Source organism: Mobula birostris, chromosome 7 (genome assembly GCF_030028105.1).
Source record: "Mobula birostris isolate sMobBir1 chromosome 7, sMobBir1.hap1, whole genome shotgun sequence".
Taxonomy (NCBI): domain Eukaryota; kingdom Metazoa; phylum Chordata; class Chondrichthyes; order Myliobatiformes; family Myliobatidae; genus Mobula; species Mobula birostris.
In genome coordinates, this window is record NC_092376.1 from 173,287,340 (window position 1) to 173,302,594 (window position 15,255).

The 15,255-nt window shown below is 46.0% G+C and overlaps 1 protein-coding gene across 1 annotated transcript in view; it reads left to right on the forward strand.

The window, feature by feature from the left end:
* Positions 1-15,255, forward strand: part of LOC140200900 (macrophage colony-stimulating factor 1 receptor-like) — a 109,257-nt gene that overhangs the window by 66,628 nt on the left and 27,374 nt on the right. Inside the window, exons 6-9 of the mRNA XM_072264547.1 lie at positions 3,338-3,444; positions 3,765-3,891; positions 5,374-5,478; positions 6,330-6,440. Coding sequence (XP_072120648.1) covers positions 3,338-3,444; positions 3,765-3,891; positions 5,374-5,478; positions 6,330-6,440 — 450 coding nt within the window. The remainder of the gene's footprint in view (positions 1-3,337; positions 3,445-3,764; positions 3,892-5,373; positions 5,479-6,329; positions 6,441-15,255) is intronic.

Here is a 15,255-nt window from a genome sequence, read left to right on the forward strand (position 1 = left end):
TGTCACCTCTTTCTTCCTCCCTCCCCCTTTTCCTTCTCCCTAGGCCTCCTGTCCCATGATCCTCTCGTATCCCTTTTGCCAATCACCTGTCCAGCTCTTGGCTCCATCCCTCCCCCTCCTGTCTTCTCCTATCATTTTGGATCTCCCCCTCCCCCTCCCACTTTCAGATCTCTTACTCGCTCTTCCTTCAGTTAGTCCTGACGAAGGGTCTTGGCCCGAAACGTCGACTGTACCTCTTCCTAGAGATGCTGCCTGGCCTGCTGCGTTCACCAGCAACTTTTATGTGTGTCACCTCTTCCTAATGATTTTTTACCAGCAGAGCAACGCCGCCCCCTCTGCCCACCTGCCTGTCAATACGATGTGTATCCTTGGACATTAAGCTCCCAGCTACAATCTTTCAGCCAAGATTCAGTGATGCCTACAACATCATACCCGCCGATGTGTAACTGTGCTACAAGTTCGCTGACCTTATTCCATATGTTGCGCACATTCAGACACCTCACCGTCAGTCCTGTAGTCACCCTTTTCCATTTTGTCCACCTCTTACATTGCAGCTCATCTTATTGACTGTAATTTTGACCTATCATCAGTCTCCCCCTTCTTGACTGGTAATGTGGAACTTTATCAAACTCCTTCCTTAAATCTTAAAACTGTTAATCTTATTTTATTTAGCAATTCAGAGTGGAACAAGCCTTTCCGGTCCAATGAGCTGTGTAACCCAGCAACCCAATGACTTAACCCAAACCTATTCACAGGACAACTTCAAAGACTAATTATCCTACTTACCGTTACGTCTTTGGACTGTGGGAGGAAACAGGAGCTCCAGGAGGAAACCTGTGGGGTCATGGGGAGAACGTACAAACTTATCACAGACAGCACTAGTACTGAACTCTCACTTTGAGAGCTACACCATCGGGGCACCGTGTCTGCCAGTTACTCCACGAGCCACACTCTCAGATACCTCCTGGGGGTTGTCAGAGAGACGTTCCTTTTTCAAACCCAAGCTCCAGTTCAGTTTATTGTCATTCAGCCATACCACCAAATGGAACAACGTTCCTTCAGGCCAAGGCGCACAACACAAAGTACTATTACCACAAATAAATTCATAAACAATACAAGTGCAATACAAGTTAAAAAGTGAACAGCATAATGCTGCTGTAAGAGCTGTGTGGTGTCAGGGAGTTCAGTAGTCTCACGACCTGGGGGGAAAGCCTCTCCCTATCCTAACAATCCTCGTCCTAATGCTATGTTACCTCCTGCAGGAGGTAGGGTGTCAGAGATTGTTGGACAGATGGGAGGGATGAATGAGAACTTGTGTGGTCTTGTGGATATTTTTGAAGAGTTCTGTTATCACAACCCCGCAGTCTACCAATTCCCTTACTGCTGACACTGAGCAAATCTCCTGCACTTCCCTCTGCAATCACTTCCTCCTGTGCAGTTATACTGGGATTGAGGAGGGAAGTCCGAGGACACGGTCCGTCAGATATAGAGCTACGGCTCTGGGCCCCAGAGCAGGGAGGTGCTGGTTGGGGCCGGGCTGGGTTTGGGAGGGGTGAAAGATGGGGAGATTGGTGAGAAAGGAGAAAGAGATGGAGAGAAGAAGGTGAGAGAGGAGGCGAGAAATGAGAAAGAGGGTTAGGGAGAGGGGTGACGGAGGGGCAAAAGGATGTCAGGAGAGGCGGGAAGGGATTGAGGGAGGAGGAGGTGGTGAATGAAGGGAGAGGCTGAGAGATGAGAGATGGATAGGAGGTGGAACAGAGGGGTAGGAGGTGGTGAGCTGAGGGAGTAGGAACGAGGTTGGAGGAGAAGGGAGAAGGTGAGAGGATGAGGGAAGGGAGTGAGGCTGAGGGAGGGGAGTGAGGTGAATGTGAGGAAGGTTGAGAGAGGGAGTGAGGGTTAGGGAAGGGGAGCTGGGGTGAGGGAGAGGAGTGGGGGAGAGGGAAGGGAGTGAGGGTGAGGGAAATTGAGAGAGTGGAATAAAGGTGAGGGAAGGGAATGAGGGTGAGGGAGGGGAGAGGGTATGAAGGAAGGGAGTGACGATGAGGGAGGGGAGTGAGGTGAAGGTGAGGAAGGTTGAGAGAGGGAGTGAGGGTTAGGGATGGGGAGTTGGGTTGAGGGAAGAGAGCAAGGGTGAGGGAGAGGAGTGGGGAAGAGGGAAGGGAGTGAGGATGAGGGAAATTGAGAGAGGGGAGTAAGGGTGAGGGTGAGGGAAGGGAGTAAGAGTTCAGGAGGGAATTGAGGGTGAAGGGGGGTGTGAGGGAAGTTGAGGAAGGGGATGAGGATGAGGTAGGTGAAGCCAGGATTTTCAGTACTACACTCTGGTCATAAGGACAGGGGAACAGACGGACATGTGGGGGGGGGGAGTCTGGGAGAACGGGAAGAGGGAGGGGGGATCCCATGCCCTCTGGAGTCCCCAGGGCGACAACCCATCTCTCCAGGTAGTTAGTGTAATGTTTTACAGTACCATCAATAACAGTTCGATTCCCGCTGCTGCCTGTAACTAGTTTGTACGTACCGCATGGGTATCCTCTGGGTGCTTTGGTTTTTTCCTACATTCCAAAAGACTTTAAGACCCAGGAGCAGAGTTAGTCCATTCAGCCCATCGAGTCTGCTCCACCATTCCATCATGGCTGATTTATTATTCCACGCAACCCCATTCTCCTGTCTTCTCTCCGTAACCTTTGACACCCTGACTAATCAAGAGCATATCAACCCCCACTTTAAATATACTCAATGACTTGGCTTTACAGTCATCTGTGGCAATGAATTCCACAGATTCACCACCCTCTGGCTAAAGAAATTCCTCCTCATCTCTGTTCTAGATGGACATCGCTCTACTCTGAAGCTGTGTCCTCTGGTCCTAGTCTCACCCTCTACAGGAAACATCCTCTCCACATATCTGGACCTGTCAATATTCAAAAGGTTTTAATTAGATCCGGGCTCATTCTTCTGAACTCCAGTGAGTTCCAGCTCAGAATCGTCAAATATTCCTCATATGTTAACCCTTTCTGTCCTGGAATCATTCTCATGAACCTCCTCAGGACCTTTCCCAATGCCAGCACATCCTTCCTTAAATCAGGGGCCAAAAACTACTCACAATACTGTACTGCAAGTGTGGTCTGACCAAAGGCTTATAAAGCCCCAGCTTTGTAAACGTGTATGGGTTAGGTTAGTAAATTGTGGGCAGGCTGTGTTGGCACTGTTGAGTATGGCGACAATTGCGGGCTTCCCCTGTCCTCGGACTGTGATGGTCGTTGACACAAACGACATATCGTATGTTTCAATGTTTTGATGTGCGTGCAACAAATAAAGTTAATATTTGCCTTTAATCTGACAGGTCACCCTGGGGCCAGCCTGCTGTTCAACTGGGTGCTGTGGGTTTCCATCTCCATGGTGGTGTTCCTGATATTCATTGTGGCCTTCCTCTTCTACAAGTACAAACAGGTCAGTCTTACCCAGGACAGGCACCAGCCGGGGGGGGGGGTCCATAGCCTCACCCCCATTTCTCTAACCTCACCACCACACCCCCATTTCTCTCTAATCTCACCACCACACCCCCATTTCTCTAATCTCACCACCCACCTCCATTTCCCTAACCTCACTACCACACCCCCATTTCTCTAATCTCACCACCACACCCCCATTTCTCTAATCTCACCACCACACCCCCATCTCTCTAATCTCACCACCCACCTCCATTTCTCTCTAATCTCACCACCCCACCCCCATTTCTCTGTAACCTCTCCACTCTTACAATCCTCCAGAAACCCAAGTACGAGGTGCGCTGGAAGATCATCGAGGCGGTCAACGGGAATGATTACACCTTTATTGACCCCACCCAGCTGCCCTACAACGAGAAGTGGGAGTTCCCCAGGGAGAAACTCCGCCTAGGTACAGACTCTCCCTCCGCCCCTCACACCAGGGGCCTCAGGGGTGTGTAGGGGTGCGGGGGGAGCCGGCTGTGTGTCCAGAGAGGACAGCAAGTGAGAATCGGGGGTTCAAACCTCATCACATCCTGATTCTGAAATCAGTCCTGGTGTCCAGGGTTTCTCAGGACAAGGCCTGAACCTCACATCCCGGAGGTATGGTGGGCAGGGAAGGGAAAGGTGGTGGAGTCGTTGATGGGAGAGGAGTGGGTGGGTAATGGGTAACAGGGGGAAGAGTGGCGGTTGGGGGTGGGATAAGGGGAGGTTTGGTGGGTGTGGGATAGGAAAACACTATTACACATCGGGGAGTTGGAATTTTGAGTTCACTTCTGATGTCCTCCATAAATCAATTTATATGTTTGTTCTTGTGAATGCATGGGCTTCTTCTGAGTGTTCCGATTACTCCCACATTCCAAAGACAGGGTCACCGGCGATTGTAAATTTTCCTGTCATTAGGCTAGGGTTAAATCAGTGGGTTGTTGGGTAGTGCGGCTCACTGGGCGGGGGGTGGGGTGGGCAGTTCTGTATGGTATCTCAATAAAAGAAATAAAAAAATGACAGGGGGGGATGCGTGAGGGGTGGATTGAGGGTTAAAGGAGTGAGGATAAGCCCATGATAGGTTAGGCTGAGGGGAGTAAGGTGAGAGAGTAGTGGGAGGACGGCAGATGGGTGTGGAAGGAGGAGGTGGGAGTGAGTAGGGTGAAGGGAAGGGTGGAGACAGTGGCTGGGAGTGGATAGGGTTGAGGGGATGTTGATGGAAGGGTTGGGAGTGGATAGGGTGAAGGGGAGGTTGAGGGAGGATTTGGGAGTGGATAGGGTGAAGGGGAGGTTGAGGGAGGGGCTGGGAGTGAATAGGGTGAAGGGGAGTTTGAGGGAGGGGTTGGGAGTGGATAGGGTGAAGAGGAGGTTGAGGGAGGGGCTGGGACTGAATAAGGTAAAGGGAAGGGTAGAGAGAGAGATTGAGAGTGAATATGGTGGTGGGTGGAGAGAGGGGTTGGGAATGGATGGGGTGAAGAGGTTGGAAGTGGAAATGGTGAAGGGGAGTTTGAGGGAAGGTTTGGGAGTGGATAGAGTTGTGGGTGGAGAGAGTGGTTGGGAGTGGATAGGGTGAGAGAGGTTGAGGGAGGATTTGGGAGTGGATAGGGTGAAGGGAAGGATAGAGACGGGGTTTGGGAGTGGATAGAGTGGTGGATGGAGTGAATGGTTAGGAGTGGATGGGGTGAAGGAGAGGTTGAGGGAAGATTTGGGAGTGGAAAGGGTGAAAGGGAGTTTGAGAGGGAGTTGGGAGTAAACAGGGTGAAGGGAATGGTGGAGAGAGGGATTGGGAGTGGAGGGGGTGAAGGGGAGGTTGAGGGGTGTTTGGACATGGATAGGGTAGGGATGTGAGGGAGATGTGGAGAACGGGGGCCAGTCGGATGGGTCTCATCCTAAATGCTTCTCTTCCCAGGGAAGGTGCTTGGTGCGGGAGCTTTTGGGAAGGTGGTGGAGGCGACGGCCTTCGGCCTGGGTCAGGAACACGAGGCCACCAAAGTGGCCGTCAAGATGCTGAAACGTAAGAGTTCAGTTCGACCTTCCTGCCGCTCCCCCTGCCAGGGTCACGGAGTGTAACCCTCTCCATGTCCCTTCCTAGGGTTGTGACATTCTCCTCACCTCCAACATGGGCCATAACCCTCTGGTCACCCCTCCTGGCTTCACGGTCCTTTCCCAAACTTCAACATCAGGGTCACGACCTTCTCTCTGTCTCTGACACTGGGTTCATGACCTTTTCCCTGCCACTGATACCGGAGGGGTGAAGACCCTCACCCCTTCTGCCAAGGCATAATTCCCTCCTCACCCTTCCCTCCACAGTCACAACCCACTTCCCATCTCCGACACCAAGGGTCATGACAGTAGTTTACCTTCACCGTGGACTCCAGAGGCTTTTAAGCACTATAATTGGGCCAATCTCTGCCCTCTCATCTGGCAGCTCATCCCACATACTCAGCACCTCTAAGTAACACCTCAGACCTAATTCTTCTTCAGCCACATTACCCCGACCGGGGCATAGACTGCCAACAGCCCTCTGTCCTGGGCCTGTGTTTCACGTTGTCCCCAGGTGTAACCCATTTCCTTCTGTTTCCTTCCTCTCCCAGGGATGAGACCTTTGGAGTGTCTGTTGGCACTGGGTTTTTAACAGGATGGGGTTGCTAACCCCATGCCCAGCCCCCTTTCTTTCACAGCCGGGCTTGGGACCGTCCACGGTGGAGTTTTGGCTCTCAGGTCCCTCCCTTTAGTTCTCTCCTCTGACCCACGCTCTTGGTATATCATTCCCTCCCGGCTGCCTGCTTGACCAGTTGCAGCCATTACTGCCAGAGACGACCAGACTGTGGCATCTCCTGAGTCTCTTTCTCTCTGCGTCCACAGCCAGTGCCCACTCCACTGAGAAAGAGGCCCTGATCTCCGAGCTGAAGATACTGAGCCACCTGGGCCAGCACTCCAACGTGGTCAACCTCTTGGGGGCATGCACACTCGGAGGTGAGAAAGGAAGGAGGGCGGGAGGGTGGTACGAGGACAGTCCGGTGGGAGAAGCAAAACATTCCCTCACCCTCGTACATGAAAGATTGTGAGAATGCAGACAAGGAGGCTGAGGCAGCTTACAGCATGCTTGCTTATTAGTCAAGGCGTTAAGTTTAAAAAGTCAGCAAGTTATGTTGCTGCTTTATAAAACTCTAGTCAGGCCACATCCGGAGTGTTCTGTGCAGTTCTGGTCACCCATAATGGGAAGATACCCTCTTTGGAGAGGGTGCAGAAGAGGTTCACAGGGTCTGGAATTGAAGACCTGTGATATACCAAAAGGTAGGACAAACTTGGGTTGTTTTATCTGGAGCGGTGGAGGCTGACGGGAGATCTGATAGAGGTTTATAAGATTGAGGGACACAGACAAAGTAGACAGACAGCATCTTTTTTCCAAGGTACAAACGTTCTAGTACCAGAGGGCAAGAGGGGCTAAGTTCAAAGATGAGAGGGGAAAGTTTTTTTATACAGAGTGTCGGGGGCCTGGATTGTGCCGTCTGGCGTGGTGGTCAAGCCAAGTCACATTTTATTGTCATTTCGACCATAACTGCTGGTACAGTACACAGTAAAAACAAGACAACGTTTTTCAGGCCCATGGTGCTACATAAACAATACAAAAACTACACTGAACTATGTAAACACGAGGAATTCTGCAGAGGCTGGAATTTCAAGCAACACACATCAAAGTCGCTGGTGAACGCAGCAGGTCAGGCAGCATCTCTAGGAGGAGGTACAGTCGAGGTTCGGAACTCCATCCCTCCCCCTCCTGTCTTCTCCTGTCATTTCAGATCTCCCCCTCCCCCTCCCACTTTCAAATCTCTTACTAGCTCTTCTTTCATTTAGTCCTGACGAAGGGTCTCAGCCCGAAACATCGACTGTACCTCTTCCTAAAGATGCTGCCTGACCTACTGAACTACGCAAAACGACACTAGACTACAGACCTACCCAGGACTGCATAAAGTGCACAAAACAGTGTAGGCATTACAATAAATAATAAACAAGACAATAGGCACGGTAGAGGGCAGTAGGTTGGTGTCAGTCCAGGCTCTGGGTATTGAGGAGTCTGATGGCTTGGGGGAAGAAACTGTTACATAGTCTGGTCGTGAGAGCCCGAATACTTGTGTGGGAGAAGAGTTTGTATGAGGGGTGCGTGGGGCCCTTCATAATGCTGTTTGCTTTGTGGATGCAGCGTGTGGTGTAAATGTCTGTGATGGCGGGAAGAGAGACGCCGATGATCTTCTCAGCTGACCTCACTATCCGCTGCAGGGTCTTGCGATCCGAGATGGTGCAATTTCCGAACCAGACAGTGATGCAGCTGCTCAGGATGCTCTGTACATCAGGGACTTTTCAGAGACGTTTAGGCAGGCACATGAATGTGAGGAAAATGGAAGGAAATGGGCATTGCGTAGGCAGAAGGGATTAGTTAGCCATTTGATGACTAATTTAATTGGTTTACCACAACACTGAGGACTGAAGGGCCTGTTCCTGTACTATACTGGTTCATGTTCTATGTTCTAAGGTTCAGTTGCTTGACTTTCAGGATGAGGCAGTAACTTGGACTCACATTGGAGCTTACGGGGAGCAGCTGAAGTGTGGTTGCACAGCACTGTGCAAGGGTCTTAGGCCTCTAAATCTTTAATATACCTTTTGTCTTAGACATTTATTTTTCATCTTTGCATTATCGTGTCAGTAGAAAAGAGCAAGTTTTAGTTTTACAAACATTCATTTTCCAAAACGTTAAATGTTAGAGAAATTTTTTGTATTTCTTTAAAGAAAGTATTAAGTAACAGACTTTTCAAATAAAAACTTGATTAGTTTGTAGGCATCTGGCCCAGTGCATGATTAAACAAAGGTAAGAAACAGCTGCTAATGATCAATGACATAATGAGTGGAATGAACTAAACTGATTAACTGAAATAGAAACAGGTATAGAAGGAATCAAACTGGGCAAAGGACAACCAAACTAAAAGGTGAGGGAGTGGCAGATGTGACAGTTTAACCTTTAAATCACCAAATGTTACACCATGCTAAGAGACACAAGACACAAGGTGGTCATTCTGCATCAGCCAAGTCTCTCCCAGGCAGAAATTTCACAGCAGGCAGGAGTTTCAATTTGTGTTGACTAAGCTATTCTGAAGAAGCACAAAGAAATGGGTAGGATGAAGACCAGAAATGCAATGGTTGGCCACAGAAACTGAGTGCAGCAGACCAGAGATACATCAAACTGATGTCCCTTCTCAATCAGAACATGTCCTGCACTGCTATCAGCTCTGAACTCACAGAAACCACTGGAACCCAACAACACCCCTCCACAGTCCAGAGAAGTCTTGTCAGAAGTGGTCTCGTGGAAGAGGTGCTGCCAAAAGCCATTCCTCTAAATTGGAAACGAAGCCCAGAGACTCACCTATGCACAAAAACACATGTACTGGAGTGCTGAACAAGGGCAGCGGGTGTTCTGAACTGATGCGTCAAACAGGAGGCAGTTTGTCCGTAGAAGAGCTGTGGAGTACTACGTGATGAGAGTCTGCAGCCAACAGTGAAGCATGGTGGAGGTTCCCCGCAGGTCTGGGGCTGTACTTCTGCAAATGGAGTTCCTGATCTGGTCAGAATTAATGGAATCCTCAGTGTTGAGAAGTACAAGCAGATTCTCATCCATCACACAATACCATCAGGGAGACGTCTGATTGGTCCCAACTTCATTCTACAGCAGGACAATGAGCCCAGACACATAAAGATCTATCTTCAGTGAAAGGAAGAACAAATTTTGGAAAAGATGATATGGCCCTGATCTCAACATCATCGAGGCTGTCTGGGGTTACTTGCAGAGACAAACAAGTGAGACAGCCAAAATCTGCAGAAGAAATGTGGCAAATTTTCCAAAATGCTTGGAACAACCTACCAGCCGATTTTCTTAGAAACCTGCACAACAGTGTACCTAAGAGAATTGACGTAGTTTTAAATGCAAAGGATGGTCACACCAAATATTGATTTGATTAATTTTTTTTTACTGTTTATTACTTTTTATAGTACTTTTTTGATATTTAGAAATTTTTGAGACTAGAAATAGCCTCAAGATTCGAGGGAGTAGATTTAGGACAGATATGAGGAGGAACTGCTTTTTTTCCCAGAGTGGTGAATCTGTGGAATTCCCTGCCCAATGAAGCAGTGGAGGCTACCTCAGTTAAGATAAGGCTGATTAGATTTTTGCATAGAAGTGTAATTAAAGGTTATGGGGAAAAGGCAGATAGGTGGAGATGAGTCCATGGCCAGATCAGCCAGGATGTTATTGAATGGTGGAGCAGGCTCGACGGGCCAGATGGCCGACTCCTCCTCCTATTTCTTACGTTCTTATGTTTTTATTTAATTATTTTTGAAAATAACTTTGCTTAACAGAATTTTTTTTAGGTGTGCCTAAGACTTTTGTACAGTACTTGTAGATGGTTGCCTCTCTGACCGGAGACCTGTGACTAGTGGAGTTCACAGGGATCGGTGCTGGGTCCGTTGCTGTTTGTCATCGATATCACTGATCTAGATGAAAATGTGGTAAACTGGATCAACATATTTGCATATGATACCAAGTATGCACTATATAGAAACATAGAAAACCTACAGCACAATACAGGCCCTTTGGCCCACAATGCTGTGCTGAACACGTACTTACTTTAGAAATTACCTAGGGTTATTTTTAAACATCTCTTTATTGCTTTTACAGAATAAAAAGAAAACACATTAGATCATCCATAGGTTTGAAAGTACAACAAAGTTAAAGAAAAGAAAAAAAACATGAGAAATCAAAAGAAAAAAGCAAACACCCCACCATTAAAAAAGCAGTCAATTCAGTTTGTTACTTTCATCATCCTGAATATTGTTCTCCAGAAACTTGTAGAAAATGTCCCAAATCTCCTGAAATTTGCCAAGTTTGTTTTCTGTGATGTAGTTTATCTTTTCTAGAGCAAGATAAGAAGTCATTCCTTTCAGCCATTGTGAGAGCCCATTGGTTGTTGGTTTCTCCCATGAATAGGCCATGCAGCGTTTGGCTTCCAAAAAACAAATATTAAGCAGAGACCTTACAATTTTGAAGGTTACAAAGTCCTTTGGATAAGTATTCGGAATACATAATTTAGGATCAAGGGGCACCTTTTTTCCAATAATCTGACTAATCAAATCCAGCACCTTCTTCCAGAAGCAGATTATCTGGGGGTGCTCCCACATACAATGGAACAGAGACCACTTTTGGTGGTTGCATTTAATGCCTGTGTCTGGAATGTTGGTGTTAACGTGATGCAACCTGACTGAAGTAATGTACTGTCTCGTTATCCACTTGTATTGTGGTAATTTCGAATGAGTGTTCACTGATTGGGTGTGAACTAAGGAGCAAGCTTCTTTCTGACAGATTCTCATGCAAGTCAGTTCTCCATGCTTGTAGTATGTTGTTTGATGACTCTTTGCATTTACTTGCAAACAAATTGTATAATACAGACACATGTCCCCTAGCTTCAGATAATTTCAGAGTGATGTCTCCTAGGGTAGGTAAAGGAGGGAGCTTCAAACTGTGACCTTGCCTGGACATAATAAAACTTCGCAACTGAAGGTATTTTAAAAAAGTGTTTTGTTGGAATTCCATATGTGGCCTGAGTTCTTCAAATGACATAATGTATTGCCATTATAAAGATCAGACACCTTAGCTATGCCTCTGGCCGACCAAGTTTTAAAACCAGGGTCAGCTCTGCCGGGCCAGAAGTTATCATTACCAAAGATAGGAGTAAACTGGGATAACTGTGATGTGTCTCCCAAATACGCAAGAGCATCGTGCCAAACCATTATTGTATTTTTTACAAAAGGGTTTTTAGTTTGTTTGACCAGTTTTTTCTAATTTGCTGAATACACATATAGTTCTAGAGGGATATTGATTGACTGGATTCCTTTGAGACCCAAGTAGGGGAGAGATCCTTAACAAAGTCAAACATTCCTGCTCTAATTTGGGCTGCCCAGGAATACCATGTAAGATTTGGTAGCTATAAGCCACCTCTATCATACGGCAAATATAACACGGAAAGCCTGAGTCTTGGACGTCCATTATTCCAGATAAAATTAGAAAAAAATTTCTTTAATAGATAAAAGAAAGAAGATGGAGGAGAAAGTGGGATAGATTGGAAAAGGTACAGGAACTTAGGTAAAATTTACATTTTTAGAATGTTTATGCATCCAATCAAAGATGTGGGCAATTTCGTCCAACTGTTTATAAATTGAGTAACTGAGTCTGTGAGAGGATTATAATTAGTTGGGATAATTTTATCACTAGTAGGAGTAATTTTAACACCCAAATAAGTAAAATCCTGTTCTGACACCATAAACAGAGTTTGAAGTGAGAGATTGAGTTTCTCATCTTTATCCATGAATAATATTGCAAATTTGTTGTTGTTTATTTTATAGCCTGCAAAAGTACCAAAAGTACTTATCAGGTCAATTAATGTTTGTTTCAAGTTGGAGCAAAACAAAATTACATTATCTGCGTACAGGGCTATGCGATGTTCTATATCTCCTATAGTTATTCCTACTATGTTAGCCTGTTTTCGAATTGCCATAGCAAGTGGCTCAACGGCCAGAAAAAACAGGAGGGGAGATAGGAGACAGCCCTGTCTTGTTCCCCGTTAGAGTTTAAAAGGTGCCGAAAAAAGCCCATTAGTTAAAATTTCAGCCTGTGAGTTAGAATAAAGAAGCTTAAAATTCCACCTTAGAAATTTTCCCCCTATACCAAATCTTTCTAAAACTTTAAATAGATATTGCCATTCCACTCTGTCGAAGGCTTTCTTGGCATCCAATGATAGAATAGCGCTATCAGAGCTTCCAGATTTTTCATAAAGTCTATTAAGCACTCTTCGAATGTTGTGGAAGCCCTGCCTTCCCTTAACAAATCCATTTTGGTCAGGGTGGACCATTTTTGGCAAGAGTGGCTCCAGCCTCCTAACTAATACCTTACAGAGAATTTTGAGATCATTGTTCAGAAGTGAGATTGGCCTATAAGATCCACATAGGGACGGTGGTTTTCCAGGTTTGAACAGTAGTGTAATTACTGCCATATTAAGAGATGGAGGAAGGGATCCAGTGTCAAATGACTCCTGATACATATCAAGCAGAGGTGGTATTAATTTAGTCTTAAAGATTTTGTATATTTCAATCGGAACTCCATCAGGCCCAGGAGTTTTCCCTCCCTTCATGTTAGTTATAGCTTCAGACAATTCTTTAGCCTCTAAGCTAAACTTTGTGTGGGCACGTGGCCAAGTGGTTAAGGCATTGGACTAGCGACCTGAAGGTCGTGAGTTCAAGCCCCAGCCGAGGGAACGTGTTGTGTCCTTGAGCAAGGCACTTAATCACACATTGCTCTGTGACGACACCGGTGCCAAGCTGTATGGGTCCTAATGCCCTTCCCTTGGACAACATCGGTGTCGTGGAGAGGGGAGACTTGCAGCATAGGCACCTGCCGGTCTTCCATACAACCTTGCCCAGGTGCAGATCTCGCAAGACTAACGGATGCCTTTAACTTTAAGTTTAAGTTAAACTCCAGCAAGATCAAGGACGTTTCATCCAGGGGGTGTAAATTCTAACAAGTTGAGAAATTCCTTTTGTATTTGTGGAGCTGAATCTGGATATTCTGAGTTACACAGATTTTGGTAAAATCTCAAAAAGATATTGTTTATTTCTTTTGGGTCAGCAGTTGTCACCCCCTCATCTGATTGTGTGGAATTTATTGTCCTTTCTGTTTGTATCTGTTTAATGCGCCTTTTCACCCTGCTCAAAATAGGATCGCTTCAGTCTCATCAAACTTTTTGTTGCCTCATTAATGGACAATACATTATATTTAGCTCTCAGTTTGTTAAGTTCTGCAAATAGCTGCTGAGAGGGATTTTGAAATATTTCAGATTTGGTCTCTTTTATTCTTTTTTCAAGCTGTTCTGTTTCCAATCTAAAAGATTTGTGTTTAAAGCTGGTAAAGCTAATCATCTGACCTCTGAGAAAGGCTTTAAAGGCTTCCCACCTTATAGCAGCAGATGTCTGGTCGGTATTATTTCCAAAATAGTAGTCCATCTGTTCTCCGATAAACTCTATAAATTCTGGATCCCTAAGCCAAGTCGTTTGAAGCCGCCACCTTGGGGAGTAATGTAAAGCGTTAGGCAGGTTCAAAATAAATGAAACTGAGGCGTGGTCTGAAATTATTATGCTATCATACCAGCAGCTTATGATTGTGGATATTCAAGCAGCTGAAACTAAGTAATAATCAATTCTGGAAAAGGACTGGCAAGTGCTGGAATAGCAGGAAAAAGTTTATCCGGGTACTTCCTTCTCCACACATCAACTAAATTAAAGTCTTTAGTGCATTGCAATAACTCTCTTCTTGTCTGATGGTGAGAGGTATCTATCCCATTAGATCTGTCTAATTCAGGTTGAAGTGCACAATTAAAATCACCATAAGATGGCCTGGCAGAGCAGCTAATAATAAAAACATATGTCTGAAAGAAGCTGGATTGCCATCATTTGTCCCATACACATTGACCAAATTAAACCTGGTTGAGAAAATTTCACATTGAATGATCAGGTATCTGCCAGATTGGTCTTCAGTAGCATTAACAAGGTGGAAAGGCGTTGACTTATGTATAAGGGTAATTACCCCCATGAGTGTGAGCTGAAAGAGGCTGAAAAAACCTGTCCCGGCCATCTCCTCCTTACTCTAACTATATCCTCAGGGGTTAAATGGCTTTCCTGCAGAAAAACTATTTTCGTTTTTAACTGTCTTATCCTACTCATGACTTGCCTTAACTTGACAAGTTTGTTTGATCCTCTTACATTCCAAGAGGTAAAACTGAAGTTCACAGGGCATAGGCTATTAGTTATAATTTCAATCATGTTGAGCTGAATTGATTTAGAACGACTGCTAACTGAGATTACAACATAACAAAAAAAATGAGTAAAAACCAGTAAATAACAACTAGGGCATTGTAAACATAACTAAGTATACTTCCGGAACTGAAATACACCCACCCATCCCACGATGAACACCTCCTGTCGGCTCCGAAAGAGGGCCTAATTATGGAGCTTAACTGGTCCTCCCGTGCCATCATCATGGTGAGGAACAGCATGGCCAACAGCCAGAACAGAGCCCCAACGTTATCAGTAGTAGAGAATATTACAACCAAATTATACCAAGAGTCTTCATCAAATTTAACCTGGTCGTAGTTACAGTGCCACTGGAGATAATGAGAACCGATGCAAATTCGTTAACATAAACAATGCAGTGGGTAACACACCGCTAATGTTCGTTAGCGTTAATTTATGTCCCTTAGGCACCATGAACATACCTATTCACGCAAAAGTCAAAGAACTGCTGTACTGTCTCACTTGCCCACAGCCTCCAAGTTGTAGTCTTCAGATTTCTCCGCTGCCGGTGCACTGTCAAAGGTGTGGCGTTTTCTTTTGTAGGTCACCAGCAGTTTAGCGGGGTGAATTATCCCATACCGTAGGTCCGGGATGGAGAGAGAGGCTAACTCTTTCTTCACTGGAGCAAAAATTTTCTTTCGGCTGAGGAGTTCAGCAGAGACGTCGGGGAAAAACATGATTCTCTGATTGTCGAAAAGTACAGGTTCTTCCAGCCTGGCAGCCTTCATAACCCGGGTCTTGTCCGCGTAGTTTAGGAACTTCATTATCATTACCCTGGGTCGCTTAGCCGACGGTACTTCAACTTCGTTAGCCCTGCCAATTCTGTGCGCTCTCTGAATTAGCA